This window comes from Podarcis raffonei, chromosome 3 (genome assembly GCF_027172205.1).
Source record: "Podarcis raffonei isolate rPodRaf1 chromosome 3, rPodRaf1.pri, whole genome shotgun sequence".
NCBI lineage: Eukaryota > Metazoa > Chordata > Lepidosauria > Squamata > Lacertidae > Podarcis > Podarcis raffonei.
In genome coordinates this window covers 68330903-68353602 of record NC_070604.1, presented here as the reverse complement: position 1 = coordinate 68353602, position 22700 = coordinate 68330903, and the positions used below count along the sequence as shown (strand labels likewise).

The 22700-nt window shown below is 39.6% G+C and overlaps 1 protein-coding gene across 16 annotated transcripts in view; it reads right to left on the bottom strand.

Moving 5' to 3' along the window:
- Positions 1-22700, bottom strand: part of LOC128410660 (damage-control phosphatase ARMT1-like) — a 60003-nt gene that overhangs the window by 11925 nt on the left and 25378 nt on the right. For 14 of the 16 annotated variants that reach the window (XM_053382183.1, XM_053382186.1, XM_053382172.1 and 11 more), the window contains 5 exons: positions 15708-15839; positions 12556-12812; positions 11423-11567; positions 9757-9942; positions 3851-4168 (listed from right to left, as the gene is read on the bottom strand). In XM_053382183.1, coding sequence (XP_053238158.1) covers positions 3851-4168; positions 9757-9942; positions 11423-11567; positions 12556-12812; positions 15708-15839 — 1038 coding nt within the window. The remainder of the gene's footprint in view (positions 1-3850; positions 4169-9756; positions 9943-11422; positions 11568-12555; positions 12813-15707; positions 15840-22700) is intronic. The other 2 variants (XM_053382179.1, XM_053382182.1) reach the window with 2 other exon arrangements.

Genomic DNA, 22700 nt, shown 5'->3' with positions numbered 1-22700 from the left:
GCACAACTTTTCCACTGCCCGCTTCAGCACTTAAAGATTGCAACATTTCAAATACAAACGAGTTGTGTTACCCGAGACTGAGGCACACAGGGTAAAGGTTGTATATAAATGCTATGAAACGCAAACAGCAACAAAGAGATGCAAACAAGTGAGCCGCACAGTTGAAAACATCAAGCCAAGCAATAATAAGGCACAAACCAAGCCAGCTGTTCCTAATGGAAAGATGGAAAAACCTGGCAATCCACCACCCAACCAGGGAATGTGGGTCGCCCCCCCCCCTTAGGGTCATTATGTAAAGAGATAGGGCAATGGAGGAATCTCCTTCAAATAACAGTCTAAACAAGGGCACAAAGTAAATGACAAAAGTCTTGTAGCAAATTTAGTTAAAGCAATTAAAAATTAATGCTGTAACTTTTTAGTTTTGGTCAACAGGACAGTAGGGGAAAAAAATCATATGCCAGCTTCCTGTGAGACTTAGTGAAGGCTAGAGATCAGGCAGGGTAACATCCTTGCAGCTTCCCATTGGCTCTCTGACTGTAGCCTAATGTAGCCAAATGGATTTGGTTATTGAATTTTTTTGGTGAGGAATGATGAAAGAATTGAAGCTTTGAGGCTCATCTAAACAAAGTGACAGCAGCAGTGGGGTGTTATTTGTTCTCTACTTCCAGCACAATAATACAACCCGCCCAGGGTGCAGGCATTATGAGATACCACAAGAAGATTATTATATCATTTTAACCTTCTCAAAAATATAGAACCGCATAGTTTCCAAAGCTTCCACACGCTAGATGACTTTACCACCGTCCTACACTAGCTATTTTAAAATGTGGGCCTCAAAGCCTCACTTCTACCACCTCGCCTGTCTCAATGAATTGTTGGAATATAGGCAAAAATATTAGATAACATATTTAACAGCAAACCCTAGAATTTCTGTGGGTTTAAAAATATATATTGTTCGAGCCGTGCACCTAAACACTACACGCTAGATTTGATTTTACACTCTTTTTTCTTTTTTCTGAAGAGGCCAGAAGATGATCGATCAAGTATAAGTGTATCTGCACTCCAGCCAAAAAACCTGATAGCACTTCCCTTGGAAAAACAAGTTTGGAGTATGCTCAAGTCTTTTCTGACACTGTTATCTCAGTTCCTGACCTTCAAATAGGAACTCTCCAGAGGCTGAAGTGCACTCTTCCTTATTGACAGACATCATTCTGGGGCCGTGTAAGCAGGACAAATCTGTACTATGTGCTTGTCTAAGGCTAACTTTTCTTCAGCAAATCCACTCAGTACTTTTCCATCTTTGCTTTCACTGAGAGTGGCCATTTCTATATGGACAAGTATGCACCCTACTTTCTGTGGTAGCCCCAAATGTTTCTGCCAAGCCCACTTGTACAGCATTCATGAGCCATGGGCTCAGAATCCTTCTGGAAAACTGAACCCAACAACCCCATCTCCATTCCCCCCAAAAAGGGTGCTCTAACTTCCCAGCCACCTGCTACCACAAGTCCTAAAGTTTTATCTCTTTTATCAAAGCTATTCTTGCCATGATGATATCACTGAAATTCTAAAAGATCTTTCCACTCAAGGGTAACATTTATAAGCTATTACTACATGGAGAGTTATCCCCACCTCACCAGCAGCCTCTAAGACATGAAGTAGGAATAGCACCACCATTGCAAGAGTAACATGCTCTACTCCAACCATCATCGCTCCTGCCTCCAGGGGTTCATTCACCTGCTCATTTTCCAATTTAAAATATAAGGGGTTCTCAAACTTTCTAGCCCCAGGACCCACCTGAGACAGTTGAAAGTACTAAGGCCCACCAGTCACAAAATTATGGCAGGTGGAGGTAGAGTGGTGCGGTGGAGCAGCCTATTCAAGCCAGCCAACCTTCAAGACACCTTGGTACTTCAGTTAATTTGCCAGATTTCTCAGTGAACTCCCCACTGGTGCTTTTCACAATCAACTTGCCATTGGCGCTTTTCTCGGCCATAGATAACTATGCACTGGTAACCTCCACGTAAGTCTAACACAATGTATAAGGCTACTCAGAAACTTCAGTTAGTATAAAGCAAGGGTGTGGCCTGCAGGGCCTCCCCGTACAGCTTGCACCTCCCTCTGCAGTGTCATCAGAAGTGGTTTTCAAGCCACACAGAGAGAGAATGAATTGATGGATGTGTGTGCATGTATTAGGGGTGCGGTAGATGTGGACAACACCAATTTTTTACTCCTGGCCACTGTGGACATGCAGTGTCCAACAGATATCCCAATATACAGCACTCCTGAAGAGTTGAAAAGCTTCTCCACCCTTAGTGCAAAAACATGGAAGCTAAGTTATTTCCTGGATTGGTTGAATAAAACACCAGTCACAACTGGTGCTGATACTGTTATTTTAACTCAATGCGTTTTCAACTGGAAAGTCAGAAAGTCTTACAATAAGCAAATTTTCACTTTGGGTGCTGCACCACATGATATACTACTCAGATGTAAGTTTCATTAATTTCAGTGACTCTTTCTCTCAAGTAAGTGGGGATACACTGCAGTGCAAGGCTGAAGTCAATGGGATTTACTTCTGAGTAGGATTCTGCTGTGACAGCTATAAAGATTAATATGGAGACCCATAATAAATTAAAAAATAAGTCACAGGAGGAGCAAAAGTTGTTGATAAAATTCAGTATTGCTATTATTACTTGATTTGTGATTTCACTCTGAGATCTCCCACTAGCAATAAATTGAAATGAAATGAATTATATCATCAATATACACAGTTCTGCTCAGTCACTGAGTTCCAGTTCAGTGAAATTTTAACAATGAAAAGCAGCCTTGCACAATATACAGATGGACAGGCCTCCAAAAAGTGAAACTGATCATTTTTTATTCCTAATAACTCACCTGACAGACTTAAAATTTTGCCCATAATTTGCCTGTTTCATTTAAAATGCCACACATTAAGTCTTCAAAGACAGGGAAGAGTGGGCTCTGGAAGTTTTGTCAACAGTTATGGAACCAATTCTTATCAGTAATGAACGGGAATTTAAGAGACCAAACAAAAAGATAATGATGAAAAGAGAGAATGATTGAGTATTGTGGTGGGATATGCTGTTGCAACTTGAAATCCGACAGGGTTCATATATTCTGCAAAAGCCTTGTGATCTGGCAAAGCTCTGAACATCTAATGCTGTAATTCATGCATGCACATGCTTTCATCATGAGTTTACATATCAAAATTCTCCTGCAACAGAAAGGCCACAGGGCATAAATAATTGTATGTGCATAGATCGTTTTCCACCAGAGGACTTTTCTTCATTCTACTACTACGATTTTTGAAGGCAGCCTCCATCCATGCCACTACTATGAGTGCCTGTTTGCAGCTCTGCCTCTCCCTAGTTAGATTCTTCGTATTTAGATCATCTCCTCTGCAATGGAAGAGAGGAAGGCTCTCTATTGTCAGGGAAAGTAGGCTCTGCGCCATACACCCAGGCTGGCCAAATATGTTCAGGCTGGCCAAATTGAAATGTTTAGGGCAGCAGCACTACTGCCAAAAAATGCATTCTCTGTGGACCTGTGGTCAGGGAAAGGATTGGATCAGCTTTGATTTAATTGGACATGCTTCTGATATGGGGCTCTGGGATTGTCTGCAAAGTACCCATGCTTACTTTCCGGGATGATGAGGCAGATGCTGTGGTGCTTAAACTCCAAAGCTGAAAGGCTTAGATTTGTTTGTTTCTTGTTGTTTTGCAAAGGGTCTATGCAGAACAAGGCAGCCAACATGTGCAAGGTTCCAATTCAGACAGAAAATAAGCTACAGAAAATCAAGCATCTCAAGCAATCACAGTAGACATCCACGTACTGTTTTGTTGCTCTCCTCCATGCGGATCATTTCTCGAATTTTTTCTACAATGTCCTCCTCAGATCGGCTGGCTATAATGCAGCTGCTCCCAAGCAGGGTGATGATTTGCTCTTTAAAGGCATCGTGCAGACGCTTTTCAGCCCTGACCTCTTCCATGCTTGCTTTCAGGTTCTCTTCTTTCTCATGGCAACATTTCTTTAGGTGGCTCACTTCTTCCTGCGAGACTTTCCAAGCCCTTTGACTTGCAGCCAGTCTCTCTTGGAGGGTTCTGATCTCCCTCTCAAGGCTCTGCTTAGCTGCCGTGGTGCTGCTCAGATCCTAAATAAAAGCCATAGCAATCATATTGTAGCCCCAATTTCCCTTTTCTATATTAATGCACAAAGTTTGCAGATTCTGCATTCAGGGTAATCAACATGAAGTTTAGGGGCCATGTCCACCGCTCACCATACTTTCCCCTTTGAACAAGCATGATAGGACAATAGAGCACAGCACAAACTAGAAGAAGGGAATATTTGGGGATGCAGACCTGGGCTTGCTTGTCCTACTCTATGCCATTCATAGAAGTCTAGATTACATAATAATAATAATAATAATAATAATAATAATAATAATGAGAAAATATTTATATATTTCATAAAATGATGCAGTTCCACCTATAAATCACTAGATGACACCTACTTTTAATACCCTTAAGATTCCTGCATACTTATGAGGATTCTCTGCCCCATCACAAACTCTCCGTATCAGCTCAGAATGGCCTTCTGTGCACAGACGATGCTTTGGAGAGGCACTGTTGCGGTAGAGAGTCTAAAATTTAAGCAAGCGCCGTGCCCGCGCGCACACACAACGTGCTTGGTTCTCATTCATACAATGTGCTTCCAAAACTCACTGCCTCAGAGAAAAATACTGGCAAAGCAAAATTTTTGTGATATTTAATGAAACGCTGTGGGAGTTTGGCAATAAAAACATTAGATGCTTGTGGACACAGAAACAAACTGTTTAAATTAGACGCAATCTATAAAAACAGCAATGGCTATTAATCCTACAAGTTTAATGCACCTTCTGATTAACAACTGGGAATAGGAAATACTTTTATTCTATGCAAAGTGCAAGAATTAGGCAACCAGCTGAGTGCATGTTGAAAGGGTGTTCTGTTTTTTTTATGGCTTATCTGGTTCTGGATGCCAAATGGGAAGTGGAATGCTAGATTTGAAGGGTCAAGTTTATTTCCCTAATTATCCCAACTCTAAGAATAGATTCTTTATAAGAAGAATGAGAAGTGTTAAGTGCATACTTGTCACCACTCAAACCTACTCTAATTGGAGACGTCACATTCAACAAAATCTGCCTTTGTATATTTTGGCATCCTTCCATTTAATTTAATTTTCCTGCTACTTTTCTTAAAAGATCTTGGTGGGGAGGAATCTAATCCAGTGCCAAGAATTAAATTACTGATATTACAGAAAATTGAGGAAACAATTTCAGATTGCAATATTATTTCAACAAATGCACTCTTTCCTCTTCGCAGGTGCAGCACAACATCGTTTAGAAACAAAGAGAAACAAATGGACAGATTCTTCCAACCGCTCCTGTGAGTAACAGAAAACGTATGTTGCTCTTCATATGCAAGGCCCAGAAAGCAGCCACGTCCCTCACACATGTTGGTGCATGTGGGGCACAGAGACTTTTCCCTATATGTGAAGCTCATACAGAAAGGAAAGTTATAATCTGTGGTGCACTCTTTCATATTGGGGCAATGGAGGACAAAATTAAGGTCAAATTGCAATGATATTGCTTAGGATACAGCTTCATTTGAAATCTCTAAAGAAAAACAGGATGATCACAAGCAGCCATCCTGCATTTAATGAGAGAAAAACAAACATTCCAGATTACATTCGTTTCATTCTTTGATGAAGAACTGCAGACAGTTCTTGGCACTGTGATTCAAAGCGTATAGCAGAGAGGAAAGAATTCAAAGAGGAGAACAGCTGATAAGAAGCCTGAAAGAAACACCATCAGAGGAAGGACTGAAGGAGCTTGGTGTGTCTCTCCTAGAGAAAAGCAAGATTTCCAAGCATTTTGTAAAAGATGCAAGAATTCTCAGAACCACGGAGGTGAGGAGGTTTAAGAGGGGACGAGAAGCGAAAGCGATGACAGGAAAACTGATTTAGATCAAACAATTAGGAAATGTTTCCCAACTATAGAAGAAAGTTAGCAGAAAGCTGTGGCATTTTCTGGTTTTCAGGGAGACTAGAGAGGCAGACATCCATTGCAGGAGAAAGAATCAAAATGGGGAACCCGGAGTCCCTTCTGCATTTTGTGGGTAGTGTCCAACGGCTTCCATCCACTGCAGAATGTGTCAGTGCAATCAGGCAAAGAGGATTTTTTCAGTTATTCCCTCCTCTCTGCAGACCCCTGTGCCCCCTAGCAGATGTAGGGGAGGCACAGGGGGCTTCAGAGGAAACATCAATTTGCCAAAAATTGCCTCCCGCCCCAGTTCTGCTGATGAATTCCTTCTATTTTCTGCTGGATACAACCTTATGGTTTTCAGAGCTAATATCCATAATGCTCACAAAGGCAAGGAAAGCAGAGATATCCTAGCATCCATGTTTACTGCATGCAGTGATATACATACTGGCAAGAAAGTATACATGCTACTTTACAGGAAAGCACCTTACAACAAAATTCACCAATTCTCAATAAGTGACCTACACTTTCAAGTTATAATGTGATCTCCTACTTCAGAACAGCCTTCTAATCCTAGCCCATCCAGTGCTAAGGAGTAAGTTTTCTTTTACTAATTTCAAACTTCAGTTAACTATTTTTATAGCACCCGTTATTAATTATAACTCAGACAGCAGCCTTTGCCTAACAAGCAATATGTTCATTTGTTTGTGGCACAGCTTTTCTGCTTGTGACATGAATAAATTATCCACAGTTAAGTGCATTTAGCACAGTAAACACACAGTACACAGCTCACAGGATCCAGTAGCTTAACAGTGAACCTGAAAGAGCAGAAACACTCTGGTCCTTCTTGACTTTACTTCCAAACTAGAAAACTATTGTTACTGAAAACCATGTCGCTTTTCGTTCATGCAATGGCCCATTTGAATACTATAAACCTATAGTTTGTCAAATATCAGGAATGAAAACTCAGTTCAAACTATGATTTACAATCCTACTTGGTGGGTGAACTGTGATTTACATGAAACATAGGTTGCTTGGCTTGGATGGAATGCCAAACTATGGCTTGCTATTAAGCCGGAAGTGAAATGGCAAATTAGTGTTTGTACAAGCACATTTGCAAGCAGTATTTATTTATTATAAAATTTTCTATAACACTCTTCTATGGAAGATTCCATAGAGTTATGTGAACTGACCCTTGGAAATGCTTTTAGAGAAACTAGATATTAATTCAATACAATGTAAAAGGGAAGGGGGGAGTGATAGTAACGCCTTTGAGGTTGGAACAGGTCTCTGTATAAAAAAAAGATTGTTTTTTAAATATATGTCCCAAGGAGCAACTGAAGATGTATAAATTACTTCAAGTTCCTTTTTGACAAAGTTTTCAGATATTCTGGGGTAAAAAATCCCAAGGAAACAGAATTATTATTTTTTATAACTTGAATTTTTCTCCCTTATTTAAACAAAGAAAAAGTGACATTGGCAAATGGTCTAAATGGCAGCTATCTACCCTCTGTCCAAATGAAAATTGTTCCTAAATTATTATTCTTGTTTCAGGTTCTTCCCATGATACTTCATCTGGTCAAAGCTGTTACAATGATCTTGTATTTTTAAAAAGAGACCAAAATTTGCAATGACATTATACAAAACCAGATAAAGGGGGGTGGGGGCTCCTTTATTTTAATCTATACTGCACAGTGTTTCACACACGCCAATTAGCCTTTATCATGATGAAGGCAAGAAAATATCAGTTGAAGATGGAAGAAGATATGTTGAATCAAGTTCCATTATCAAGTTTCACCCAGTTTCAATTCTTTAAAAAGTCACTGTTGCTGCCTTGACTGTTTTAATGGTTTTCTTATTTTTAAATAGTTTTTTAAATTGTTCTTACCTGCCCCAAAATCACGTATGATGAAGGGTGGGATCTTATAGGTGAGTGGCTTGAATGCAAGTGTTCAAAACAACTGATATATTAAGATCTGATCATGTTTCCAGTATCTCATAAAATAAAACGAAATGTTAATAAACTGCCGTATTCTCCATTGTGGTTTTGGCAGGCAGTCTATGCTTACAAAACAGACTTTCCAAAGGGCCATATTCCTTCCTTTACAACAATTCCTAAGTGCACCACAGTTCCTGTAAACATGTGTGACATCTATGCTGAACATTTTAAAAGGGCTTGAATTGAGTGACATAACTGTACAAGAGATCTGGGAAGTTCCATGACCACCAACCCCAAAAACAGTGTTCTTACTTCAATCCAAATCATTTATCAAATGTGTTCCATGATTTCATAAGTTGTATGACTGATCACATCCCTTAATAAAGAACATATTTGTTCCTCTAAGTACTATCACCAACAGTATAGAAGTTTTGGGACTGTATTGAGTTCAGCTGAGATGTGATCTGATGCGTGCCTTGTGTTTTTTGACAGAATCTATGTTTTCTGGAAAGCCAATATCCCACAAAGGTCTTGTTGCTATGCAAGTTAAACGTGACTGAGTTCCATTGTTTACCATTAAAGTTTTCAGACAAAACATAAGTTTAACTTTATATTTTGATGTACTCCTGAAGTGTTTTCAACAAGATTCATGTGACATGTTTATTGTTCCTTTTAAAAAAGCACTAACTCATTTAATGATGCATTTTAAAAGCATTTACCCATTTAAGATCTATTAGATAAATCAGCCTTTAATTTAAGCCAGATCAGCTGAGTGACTCATGATCTTTTCTCTTTGCTCACCTTCTCATATCTAATGCTTGCCTGAACATCTGTTTCAGTAACTCTTGAACTCTTCCTGCACTGAGAACCACTACAACTTTGTGCGGACAACCACATTTGCTTACCTTATTACCATTACATGACCAGTTGCTTGAATGGCTTCTGGATTAAAATCCAGTTGCTACAGCTGTCCTTTGTAGCTGCAGTCAACCAGTTTGGGGTTTTTGTATCTGACTCAAAAAAATCAAACCGAGGCACCCCTGTTCTCAATGACCCATACAGAGATGGAGACCAGAGGCAGGAAAATAATTCCCATCTGGAACCTGTGCATATGTTTGTGGGTGTGTGCTTACTTCAATGTAACAGCTGCCCCTGATTACAGTTGCTTGTTTAGCAGGAGAATTCAGAAACTTATCAATTTTTAAATGTCATCTGGCAGCTCTTTCACTGTAAGACGGAAGCTGCAAAGAATCAGGGACACCTGCAGTTGGTATATGCTAAAACAAAGAAATGTCTGTGTCCTTAAGTACAGAGTTTTTAAAAACAAATGGACAGTGTGAGGGGGTCTGATCTGGATTGGAACCCAAGTATGGAGAGTAGGGAAGCTTCAACTCAATTTCTCCTGCTATGTTCCTGATCTGAATTTGGATCAAGAACAAGGGTTAAAGAGTTAAAGCCCCTCTAGGATTCCAACTTTCCTAAGGAAAAAACTCCCATTCACATCAATGAGACTTTTTCTCGCCACATGGAAATCAGGCATGGGGCTCCAAGTTCAGATAGGGACCATTGTGAAGTGCAAAAGGTTAAAGCCCCATATGGCAATTTGTCTGTTAAAAATGCTTGCACTTGTCTAGTTTGATTCTAAGAAAACATTTTGTCACATATACTTCTCTCTCCATCCCCAAACTTGTGACAAGCAACCACCTAGCTCTCTTCAAAGTACTGTAAGCCTTTGCATAAAGGCTTGATGCCCCAGAACAGAAAAATGAAAAAGACTTACATTACTTAACTTTTCCATTTCTTGACAGCAGGATGCTACCTGCCTCTGTTCTTTGCTCAGTTCTGAGACGAGCCTCATGATGGTTTCTCTATTTGCTTTTGACTCCATGTCATGAACATTCGTGGTCTCCTGGAGTGTGGCAATCTGTCTTTTTAGTACTTTATTTTCTTCGTGCATGTCACTGATCTGGAAGCATGGAAGCTAGTTAAAAGTGGTTATTTAACACTCTTCCCTCCCCTCCCTGGTTTATGCACATTTAAATACTCTTGCTTATCAAATTATAATTATTTTCTTTTAAACTAAAGCCATGATCCAATTACAGTTAAACTCTTTCAAGTAATACAAATGCTTTCTGCCATAACCTAAACAACCTTACAGCTCTGCGCTATTGCTATTCCATGGGTCTCACAACATAGATATTTACACATTACTGGGTCACATCTCACACATCCTAAAGAATAACCATTTCTGGATAAGTACGAAGCATTGCTTTGATCTGGTATGCTATATCCACTCACTGGGTTTACTACCATAATTACATCCCTTTTCAAGATTGACAGTTTCTCTACCTCTTGGGCATCGAGCTGTAAAGCAAGGCTAAATGTGTGGTGGTGGTGAATATGGAAGAACCTGTCTTATGTCAAGAAACATTGCAAGGAGCTTGCTTAGGGCCAACCACCTATAAAATGCTAGATTGTGCTCTATGGCATTGCTCCGGCCTTAGGTCTTTTGCTGCTTTCATTATTACCATACATATTAACCACTGGAATACCTTTACCACTGGCTTGTTTCAGGGGGACAGGATTGTTTGGGGTCCATTTGGCTATCAGAATTATATTACCTTGGAAATGTGCTTAGCAGGCTATAGTGGGCTCCTTGTGAATGCCTGGGAAAAGGAAGAGCTATCATTAAGGTAATAAGGGGTATGCAGTAGAATGGTGGCAGAAGGTGGACACACCAGGTAAGGGGAAGACGCAGCTGGTTCTTCTGGTCAATCATTCAGCTTCAATAACACTCTGTGGTCCCACAAATCACAGAGATGCTGCTTTTAAATGTCAGATCAGTTAAAGGGTAAAACAGCAGCTACTTGTGATTTAATATGAGAAGAACATGCCAATCTGGCATGTAAAACATGGGTAGATGGAGAGGAACAATTGAGAAGCTCTTGATGTGTCCACTAGTTTTCCAGATGTAACCTCAAACTCAACGTGGGCGGGAAGAAGGGGTTGCTATTATCATTAAGGATTCCATCTCCCTTCCCAGATATCCGTTTCAGCAATCTGCCCATTTTGAATGCCTGTACCTAATGCTGGGCTCTTGAAACAGGACTGGGATTCTCCAAGGGATTTTCTGAACTAGGCCTGTGGCCCTGGATAAGGAAAAGAGCTTGACCTTCCAATATGAATCTGGATCCATGCCTGCATTTTTTTCAGAACCATGTCCTTTCTTGCAAATTATGCTTTCCTGCTCTGGCACGTCCATTGTTGAATATTTGTGGCTTCAGACTTTCTCCTCCTCAAAACCCCTACGACCCTATGTATGTCACACTTTCTCATTAAGCTCTTCAATCATCTGCACATGACATGGTAAAAAATGGGAACTCTGGGTTTGGGGTGATATACATACAAATGTGGCTATGTCTCAAATTATTATATAAAACATAAACCTTTGAGAGCAGCATTTCCTGTGGCTCTTCTTTCTCTATTATGCTCATGTCAAAGAAATGACAAAGGTGTGCAATGAATTCATTATGCACCCTGCTGGCCTTAGAGGCTTGGGTCTTGTTCTCTTCGGACTCATTCAAATAGGTTCTAAAAAGATATAAAACGCAAAAACAAACAGCTTATATGATGGACACAAAACAAAGAACATTTTTACATCAACACAGTGGAAACTTCAGCTGGTGCAGAATTCAGCAGCCAGGCTGCTCTCTGGGACAAGACAATTTGAGCATACTGTACTAATCCTGGCCCAACTGCACTGGCTGCTCGTTAGTTACTGGCTTTGACCAATAAAGCCTTAAATAGCTCAGGACCTCAAGGACCGCCTCTCTCCAAAGGAACTAACCTGCACCCTGTGTTAATCATCTAAGGCCCCTCTTTATGTGCCCACTCCATACGAGGCCTGAAAGGTGGCGACACGAGAACGGGCCTTTTCTGTAGTGGCTCCCTGCTTGTGGAATGCTCTCTTCAGAGAGGTTTCACAGATGTCACCCTCAACAACTTGCAGGAAAGGTGGGACGTAAATGTAATTAAACTAAACCAAATCAAAATCCCAGTTCTAAAACATCTGCCCTCCATCAGAAATCAGGTCACAAACTATACTCAATAGGAGTCTAGGTCAAACTCCATAGTGCATTTACAAAGGTTTTTACATCATACCTCCCTATCTCTAGGCACCAAAGAAACAGGATAAAACCAACAAGCTACTAAGATCTAGTTACAAGCTTCATATATCAGGGGAATGCTGTGGATGTGGCATATCTTGATTTCAGTAAGGTTTTTGACCAAGTCCCCATGATAGTCTCCTAAAACAATTACCCAAAAAACTAGTGTTATTAAGCCTATTAGCTCTTACATACAAGCTCTCATCTTCCAACTGACCACAGAAACTAAAAAAGTCAATGGAAAATACATGTGCTTCCCCAACTTTGTGCCCTCCAGATGTTTTCCAATATAACTTCCACCAGGCTCCAGCCAGCAAAGTGTGGTCCAAAACATCTGGAGAGTAGCAGGCTGGGAAAGGCTGCTCTAGGGCAATTATTTTAGGTTAAGATGTCAGTTTGTTTGATGTCCTTACCTGACTTTACTTTCCAGTTCACAGGTTTTCTCTTTCAGTTCCAAATTCTCCTGGAGAATGGCCTGTGCTTTCAGGTCTGTTTGTTTTTTAGAAAAGGCAATTGTTCCAGATTCCTTCTCAATCTCCTGGAGTCTGCTTTGCATGGAGAGGAGTAGAGAAGATTGCCTAGCATCATTCTCCTTATAGCTTTCAACATCAGCCTTCAGTTCCTGAACAGATACTTCTTTAGAGGCTATTTTGGATTTAAGATCTTGAAGCTATAAACAGAAATGGATCATGAAATGCAGGCATGCAAGGAAAATCTCAATATGACCCAGTGCATATTTTAACCATTTTCAAGTATCAGGAGAGGGGGGGCATAAGTTAATTACTTGTTATTAAATTTTTATCTTAATTACTGAATTTCTTCCTTCCCAGGACAGTTTTAAATTTGCCTATTCACTTAAATTTGTTTTAATTTCTTGCATCAGTGTATTACATTAGATTTAACCAGCAAGGTGGACTGCATGTGAAAAGAACAAGCCTGATACAACCCTATGCACATGAATTTGAGAGCAAGGTCTACTGAAATCTGCGCCTTTCACTTCTTAGTAAATGTGCATAGGATTGGTTTGAAAGTACCATATGGAAGAAATATTTTACCCCACTATATCAATCAGGGTCTGTTAAGTAGACCAAGTTTCTTCAAAAACATTTTCTTTGCAAAACATGTCCCAAATGAACTACTACTACAGATTAGTTTTATAGCACCTTCTTGCCCCTAAAAACGCTTCTGGGCAAGCAACACAACATAATAAATCTTCCATGTCTGAGTATCAATGTGAGGCTCTGCCTCCCCTCACACTTTTTTTTTGGGGGGGGGCTGTCCTTCTTTCAGTATTTAAATCTTTCTTTAAAATTACTATGACGCTAGCCACTTCCCAAACTTCTGACAAAGGAAGATGATTTTAGCAAAGATTGTTATACTTATTTCACATGGAACTCATAAATGGAAGCCATCCTGCCTCATCGACTTATTACTTTTTCTGTATTATCTGAACAATGATTTTTAATTTTTTTAAAAATCACATCAAAAATGAGTTATTCAAGCTAAGATATGGTTACGGAACAGCAATTTGAGTCCTTAAAGAACAATTCTCAATTTCCCAGTTAAAAACTCACAGGGGAAGAGGGAGTCAAAGTGTGAGTTGCAGAAATGAAATTAGCTTCTTGGGGAAGGTTTTGCCTTCCACTCACAGCCACAGGACCTTCTCAAAGTGGCTCTCTCACCAAACTAGTTGAACCAAAGTGCTTGACTGAATATAAAGTCAATGCTGCTTTATTTTGCAAATATCTGTTGAAACATGTTCAGGATGAGGGTTTTAAACCAGATTATTAAACAGGAATAAAGAGAACCACTGCAGCATTTACAGTTAAACTTTAATCTGCACAATAAATATAATGGAACTGCTATTTACAGAATTAACTGAATTTATGGAAACAGGTGCTTGAAAAGCTTCAGGTTCACCATATGCTGAAGTGTGACATTTGCACTTCAAAATCGTGGGAACTATACTTAACATGCTAACAAGATGCAATAAGGAAAGAAAATCACTTTTCACTCAAAAGTTAATTAAATGGATCTGGCAACAACAAATGTATTCACTTTTTGCAACTATGTAATGCGTTTTGTGTTTTCATGTTGTAAACAGCCCTGTGATATTTGGATGAAGTGCAGTAAATTAATTAATTGATTGATTGATTAAATTCAAAAGACTAGTAAACTATACCTCTTAAAGCAAAAACCTACACCCACAATAAAAGAACAAGACAAAGGAACCAACTATTGAATGTACTGGATATTGCTACAACGTTAAAGTTTATGCATTAAAGCACATTCTCTTACATGCAATTAATGGACTGTTCATTAATTAAAACAGAAAATGTGGAAAAAGCAAAAAAGGCTGCAGATTATTTTCTTATTTTGTCATGTGTGACCTACATTTACAATTTGATGGACAAATGCATCAGACTGACCTGCAAATCAAGTAAATTATACTGCTTACCCATGTATTGAAGAAGATTCACACTGCCACCCTCATTTCATGGACAGAAGTTGACTGGAATTGCAGCTGAGTCAACACTGGGAATGGGATTGTGTTCTCCGCTGCACTTGAGGGCAGCAGGCTACATTAGGGGATGTATGATAAGCCTCTGGCACACATAATTATAATCTCCAACAGAGGGGAATGGCCAAGGGACTTGGGACCAGCTTGGGCAGGGAGACTGCGGCTGCCCACATCATCTGCCACCTAAAGTGATTGCCTCACTCTACTTAATGGTACCAGCCCAGTCCTAAAAAATGTCCTTAGAAGTATGGTCCAGTCCACACATGCTCACTTGCAAGTCGCTTCCACTACCTTCACAACCTTAAGACTAGAAAACCACCCTGAAATCTGAAAATTAGAGGATGAGAAATGCCAATTTAATGCTTAGGCCATGCAAATTGTAGAAGAATACCGTCGTGAATATAGCAAACACTGTACATGTGCTTATTCATGCACAGGGATGTCGCGGCACTCATGCTTCTTGCCTGAGAACAACTTCCTGAAGTCTGCAGTTTGTGTGCTATGAATGGTTAGTTAGCCATGGCCAATACAATGTATTATTAATCAGAATAAACCATTTTAAAACAGGGAATGCCCTTTTTCCGAAAGCTCAGAGAGCAGCTGCCAGTCAGGGTAGACAATACTGAGCTAGCTGGACCAATGCTTTGACACAGTATAAAGCACCTTCAGCTGTTCCTCTGCCATCTTGCTCTCATTCAATTCACTTCAATAAGATTTAAGTAGTATGTGGGCTATGGGACCTGGATGGCTAAGCCAAGGGGAAACAAGACTAAGGTTATAGTCCAGTATCAGTCATTCTTACTGAACTCAGTGAAACTTCTGGTTTGTAGTCTAAGGCCTAAAAGAAAGTTTGGAGACTTCAGAGGAGACAAACCTCTGGGCACAAGCCAAATACACTAACCATGCCCATGATACCTGTAAAATGAGGCATTTATCAGCATGTACCATCTGGTAAGCGTAGCTCACTGGATGTTTTCTGTGGGTCAAGAAACATTTGTGATACAAAAAGGTTAAGAAACATTTTCATGTCAGTTCCAAACTTACCTCTGCCTGGGAACATTCATACTTCACCAGGAGTGCTGCTAACTCACTACGAGCTGTTTCTGCTGCATTCCGATAGTGGCACAGCTGTTCTCGAGTAACAGGAACATCCGACAGAAAATAATTATGAGCTCCCTAGTGAAAATGGTATAGTCAGGGTCAAAGGCAAAGAATAAGAACTTCTTATTTTCTTTTTTTCTGTTATTGCAAAAGATCAATTTTAAAGACAGCTTGAGGAGACACTGATTATTGGATCCATTCCAATCTGGTGCATGACTTGGGCAAGAAAATCAACTGGGGGGAGTGCTGCCGTGTTAATTTTCTTGGGCCTCTCAGGGACTTTTGATGCCATCAGCCATGGTAGAATTCTGGATTGCCTTGCCAGAGTAGAATTTGCAGCTAAAGTATTATGATGACTATGATGGTTTCTGGAGGGATAGACCCAGGAAGTGGTGTTGAAAAGCCTCTGTTCTATATCATGGCTATTGGTCATTAGGATACTCAGCTTGCAAATTGGTGCTTGCAAACTGCTGTGACCCAGGCTTTCCAGGTATTGCCAATCAGCTGATAAGAAGTGCCTGCAACCCCGTGGTCCAGCCACAACTTTGCCTGCCCTAATGGGTGATGCCATATATGACATCAGGTGTGCAGTGTGTGCGGCAAGTGTGTGTGGTTAAGTCAAAACAGCCTCATGGGTCAAAGTAGACATTCTATTAAAGTGGGAAAGTAGAATATAGTTTTTAAATGAATACATGTTTGGATTTTTATTTTTTTGGCTGACACAATACTCAGGATGTTGGTGTTTTGCAGTTTTGTACATTTCTCTTGCTGTACCAGAATCCTGAATGTTGTTTCTATGGACTGAGAACAGCTGGCAACAGTTATCCCCCAAAGCCCAATTATCTTAAATAAAAGCAAGGATTTGTGAAAGTGAGAACAATCAAATACGTGCCTTCCAAATATGCTTCTAACATGACATCTGGGTAACTGTTGCATTGTTTATTTGAATAAAATTAAACCTAATGTGTTTTTGGAGCAGAATTGTATTTAACGCTATGAAGAAAAGATAAACAGTACAACTATGATTTGAGGTTTAAGGAAGGCTGGGGTTAATCTTTATGTGTATAAATAATCAGACAAAGACATCTAAACAAATTTCAGCTAACCATTCAGACGGCTCAACATGCGTTCAAGAGAATGTGAGTAGAAGCCCCATGTAAACATTCCCTGCTCAATACAGTGAAGGCTGGGAACTAAACTAACATGGTGATATTCATGGGGATGGAGCATGCCTGCCTGCCTCTGCCCCCACCTCCCCAAATACCCACAGGTACAGTGTTTGCCTGAACACACCTTCTGTCTTGGCTTCAATTTGTCTGCACTCTGGACTGAATGAAAAATAAAAACCTAAACCTTCCAGTGCTTTTATTTCAGGCTTCATTTCTGCAATTTGTCCACTTGTTGTAGGCAACAAGGAATTCTGTGCTGGCAGATGAGTGGGATGGCAGAAGAGGGACAGATTGTTCTGTTCTTCCTCCCTTCTTTCCGCTACTCCTTGCAACATTTTGGTTTCTGTGATGACCACACACAAAGGGAACCCCCTTTCTCTGCTGCTAGCTTGCATGGAAGAAACAAGCCTCGTTTCCATTCTGGTTCCAGTCCAGAAGAGAGGGCTTTCAGTCTTTTCCAGACAACATGGAAATTATGAGTCTCTTAGGTTGACAAAATAAGGTGCAGGCTAGTAACTTTTGTGGGCTTATTTACAAGGATGTTCTGTACTCAAATGGTATGATGCTCACAGACCCAGGAAGGGGTTCATGTTTCATATTGTTATGGCTTAAATATTGTTGATTATTCCTTTAAGCACCTCATCTGAGAGGTTTTTACGCCATAATCACTGCTTTCCCCCATTATTCTCCAACTAGCACAAGGTCAAATAACATAGTCTAAAAGCCAGCAGTAAACTTAAGAAAATCATCTCAGTTGAACCATTCAAATCCTTTCTGAAGGCCAGAACTAATGTGACTGAGTTCCAGAGATTAGGGGCCATCACTGAAAAGGTCCTGTCTTTATTACCTACTAGGTACACCTGGCATGTGAGTTGTATTTTGTTGCATTTATAAAACACAACAAACAGTACTGGATGGGATGGGGGGTAATGGCTGTTAAATTATGTTTAGCAAGGCTCCTAGGCCTTTAAAAGCTGTATATTAAGAAATTGTACAGCACCTAAATTGTTTCTGGTGCTTGGCAAATTTTTATACATTACTATTTTTGTTTGTTTGTTTGTTTGTTTGTTTGTTTAAAGCAGCTCCTGCTGTTTTAGTTGTTATTTGTAGGTTGTATTATTTCACCAACAAATGAGTTTTTCCTAAATGTGCAGTGTTGGCCTGTTTGTTGAATTTCTGCACAGATGGTCACTAAAGCATATACAATTAAAAGGTTACTGTAATCAGAGAATATTTTAGCAATCGTAAATCCACTGAGATCCAAGAAACAGGCCGCATAAAATAAAGCTGGGGAAAATGCACAAAGCAAATACATTTTGCTCATTTCTGTTCTAAACTGCTGGATGACTGGGCATCAAAAACCAGGTAAAGTAATGAGGTAGTGGTTTCCTCTGCTGTACTTCCATATGAAATGCTGTAGTAAAAGTGGCTGAGAGACGAGAACAACCACTCCGAACTGATCCATGTGCCTAGACTGTGTGTCAGAATAGCTTCGGAACCACAGAGCCTAACACATCCCACCCACCATGCCAGGTGCTCAACCATCTCCTGTGTTTGCAATTCCAGGCAGGCAGCAAACCCAGGATATTTATGGAGCCTACCATATATGGGTGTTTTAACAGTTGCAAAGGCAAAAGAAGAGCATGCCTCCCAATCTATTATACTAACTGTCCTCGCAAGATCTAGGTAGCATCCCTGCAACATGTGGCTGAGAACACTCCCACCAGCTTTCCCCATTTTGCAACAACCATTGCGTCAACCTTATATAATCATCTTAAATGTGATATGTGATTTTTGGATATTTCTGTTTCCCTTTAGTCTATGTGCAAGGAAAAACAGACCTTGACATGTTCTGCTGGGTTGGATCTATAAATCAGATATATTCATTTATTTTGGACTCTAATAGTGTCTCCATCTTCTTGGGATTACGCTTTACTGGCAATCTGTTTAAAATAAAGCATACAGCTTTGCCTATGTGTTATTCATAGACACATTACTCCACACCAAAAACATTTAATCACATGATCCATCAAATCACAAGTATTTTTTTAAAAACACAGAGAGAGAGAGAGAGATGGGATGGGAAAATTAAAGTTCAATTGGGGATAGGGAAAGAAATACAGAATAAAGTTTTAAAAAGAAAATATTTCTGTTATTTATTTTTTTACCGAAATCTGGATGATAAGCAGCTGAAATGCAAACAAAAGAAGTGTCTTGCTTGGATGCCCTCACTGCCTTTGAAACTCCAAAAGTTACAAAGCACAGATTTATGACCACAGGCAAAATTGCTTTCATCATACACAGAGTTTGCAAATTGCTTTTCTGGCAGCAAAAGCTCAGTGGTTTTTTATGGAGAGTTTCAGAACCTAACAGATCGATTGGGTCATCAAAGGCAATATTACCTTACTGATGACCAGTAACCTTCAGGCTGACCAGTTTTATACTTCCACATTCCAAAAGCAACCCACAGAAGAGAAGAGTTTTATGAAATGGACAGGTAATAAATGCAAGTAAAACCGCACCAAATGGTGAGCAGATGGTTACACTTGTCCTGGATCCCACCCCCATCCCAATAGGTTAGCCACTTTCCTACAGAAAAATAATGTCCATTAAGAGAGGAAGTAGCCTGCTCTGCATGTAGATACCTCATATGTAAACGGATTAGTTTTTGACGATTAACTGATAAATACATTCTGTTAAATAAATAAATAAAAATGTATGACATTCACACATTTCGTGCCATATATTTTAAGTTAAGTAGCTACAATTGACTGCAACAAAAGAAACACACGTGATCTGCATGCAAGTTACATGTCACCTTCTAAACACAAGGGCTTTCCATGCAGCAAACATATATGCCTAAAAATAAGGTGCTCATAGAGTTATTTTATGTTGATTGTTTGTACACTTTACAAAATCTCATCAGCCTAGGAGCCAACCACGCAAACACACCCTTAGGATTTAGAATATAATCAGTGATTTTAGAATATAATCAGTATTGTATCAGTGTGGGGTAGTGGTTAGAGTGCTGGTCCGGGGACTGGGAGGCCAGGGTTCAAATTCCCATTCAGCTATGCAGCTCATTGGATGAGCTTGGGCCAGCCACTGTTTCTCAGCCTAAGCTACCTCATAGGGTTATTGTTGAGATTAAGTAAGACGGGGGAGAACTATAAATGTCACCTTGAGCTCCTTAGGGGAAAAGTTGGTTTAAAATGTAATAAATAAGGAATGTTGTGGCAACAGTGTACAAGAAAACAGGTCCCTGTCCTGAAGAGCTAACAATTTAAAATTTGGCAATGGGGAGGTTATGCCAAAGGCTTAATAGGAAACCGTTACTTGCTACTAGAAGGTGCAGATGAGGAGCTTAATTTATCTACTATAAAATAATAACAAATCCTATAAAAGGCCTTGCCTTTGTAGAGGAAGGGAGCCTGAAAAAAGAAGAAAGAACAGAGATAAGTAGTTGCTCACTGGCAAAAAAAAGTGGATTGGTTGTTTTTGTCTGGCTGCTACTGTTATAAAAAATGTATAAAGATGTTTGTTTTTTTGCTGTAACTGAACAATAGATCCAATAAATCAATATGCTCAATTTTGCGATTGTTGTATGTTTATGAATCCAGGACTGCTGGTAATTATCTGGATATAGACAAAAACAACACCAAATGTCAATCCAGAATCTTGACATGAAGGGTGCTTTCAAACAAGGAATTTCCCCATGGAAATCTGATGTGGTTACATTCACGCAAACTCATATTTATGTTGTATCCCATCATGGTTTTAGTATCAATGAAGAGACAGCTATAAATCCTGTGGGTGGGTAGGTGGGTAAACGGACAAACAAACAAACAAACAGAACAATCCACTCCCATGACTGTCATCCATTTTAAGTATTTCACTCTCCTACTTCCATATTCCAAGATTATGCTTCCACTTTGTTCCTGGGCTTGCATTACATGTGCACTGAGAATATGTTATTACAAAAGTACCCAGTGCTTCTGGGACCTCTTCAGGAGAAGAAAAGGCTAAGGAGTATACCCTACAAATATGTGGAGTGCAGTCCCTAAGGTGGTTGGATGATGTGGGATATTTCTTTTTAGAGGATGGAATTGCAGTTCTAATTTTAACTATAAATATCAATGAGTTTGCAGTATACACTATTATTATGGACTCTAGAGAAAAAGGTTAGCATAAGTTAAAGTGAACATACGAAAACCACAAAGTGACTTGTCTCCATATGTTATGTGGAGACTGGGTATTACATTACAGGTGTTGTAACTATATGCAGTATAAGTGTAGTGCAAATAAAATGCTACACATGAAATCTTAGTCTTTTGCCCCATCATCTGGAAAGGTCCTATGAGAAACTTGAGCAACAATCTTCCTGGGTTTCTCTGAACTTTAGATCAAAGCCTTGAGTTGGATGAAAGATAAAGAACTGAAAAGAGGAAAACCTTGGATAAATACTCCCTCTTGCAGCATTTTACAAGAAACAGTTTAGTCCTTGAATTAGGAAAGATAAGCTTTAATAACCAAGCTGTACCTAAGTATAATTGAAACAATAATCTTTAGTGCTTTATACCATACAAGGCACACTGCAGCTGTGCTCTATGAAATGAAACAGCAAATGAAATGGATTGATCTGCTACCAGACCTTGAGAACTGACACAGAACAATTCTTTTTAGGGAGGGCCTTCCCTTTTGCTGCTTCCAAAACTTTTACTAGTAGTTAGCTTTCTTGTCCAAGAAAAATACAAATGAAGCAAGTTATACTGAACAAGTAATGAGTGGTCAGACAAGTTGATGATGTGTGGGTTTCTTCCAACAAGAGAGGAACACAAATGGAAGACTAAGACAACATTCAGTCACCCATTCACATCAGTGACATAACATGTAAGCTAGAAAATCAGAGACCATACACAGATTAACCCCTTCATGGAGCTACAATTCCCAGAGTTCCATAGGCATGAAGACTGACTGTTTAAACCGCTTTGGGATAGGGAACTAGGGGTGAGAATCTTTAACAAACTACAGTTCCCAGCATTCTTTGAAGGAAGCCATGACTGTTAAAGTGGTAACAGTGCTTTATATGAGGGGGTGGATGTGGTAAGAGATCTTTACAGCCGCTATATTCATAGTTTACAAACAAAACCATTGATCACATTATTAAGTCCAATATAACATGTTAACAAAGGCTATGTACACACCTTATACTTAAAGCACATCTCCCCCAAAGAATCCTGGGAGCTATAGTTTACCCCTCATAGATCTACAATCCGTAGGACTCTTAACAAACAGCAGTACTCAGGATTCTTGGGAGATGCTTATTTGTATAGTGTGTACTTAGCCTAACTCTCTGAATTTTTGTAGAACACGTTTTGCTCTAAAAAACCCCCGAAAGACATCTGACATCTCAAGCGGCAAGTTTAGAAAAGACCTTTGCCCAGAATCCTAGGCAACCACTTTTTTTTTTTAAAGGATGCTTGTAATTTGATACTGATGATAAATAAAAAGAAATAGAATTCTCCTATATAGTAATTTACCCAATAAGCATTACAATGTACAGTGTAAAATTATACAGTGGTACCTCAGGTTAGAACTTAATTCATTCTGGAGGTCCGTTCTTAACCTGAAACTGTTCTTAACCTGAAGCACCACTTTAGCTAATGGGGCCTCCCGCTGCCACTGTGCTGCTGCTGCTGCGTGGTTTCTGTTCTCATCCTGAAGCAAAGTTTTTAACCCGAGGTAATATTTCTGGGTTAGCAGAGTC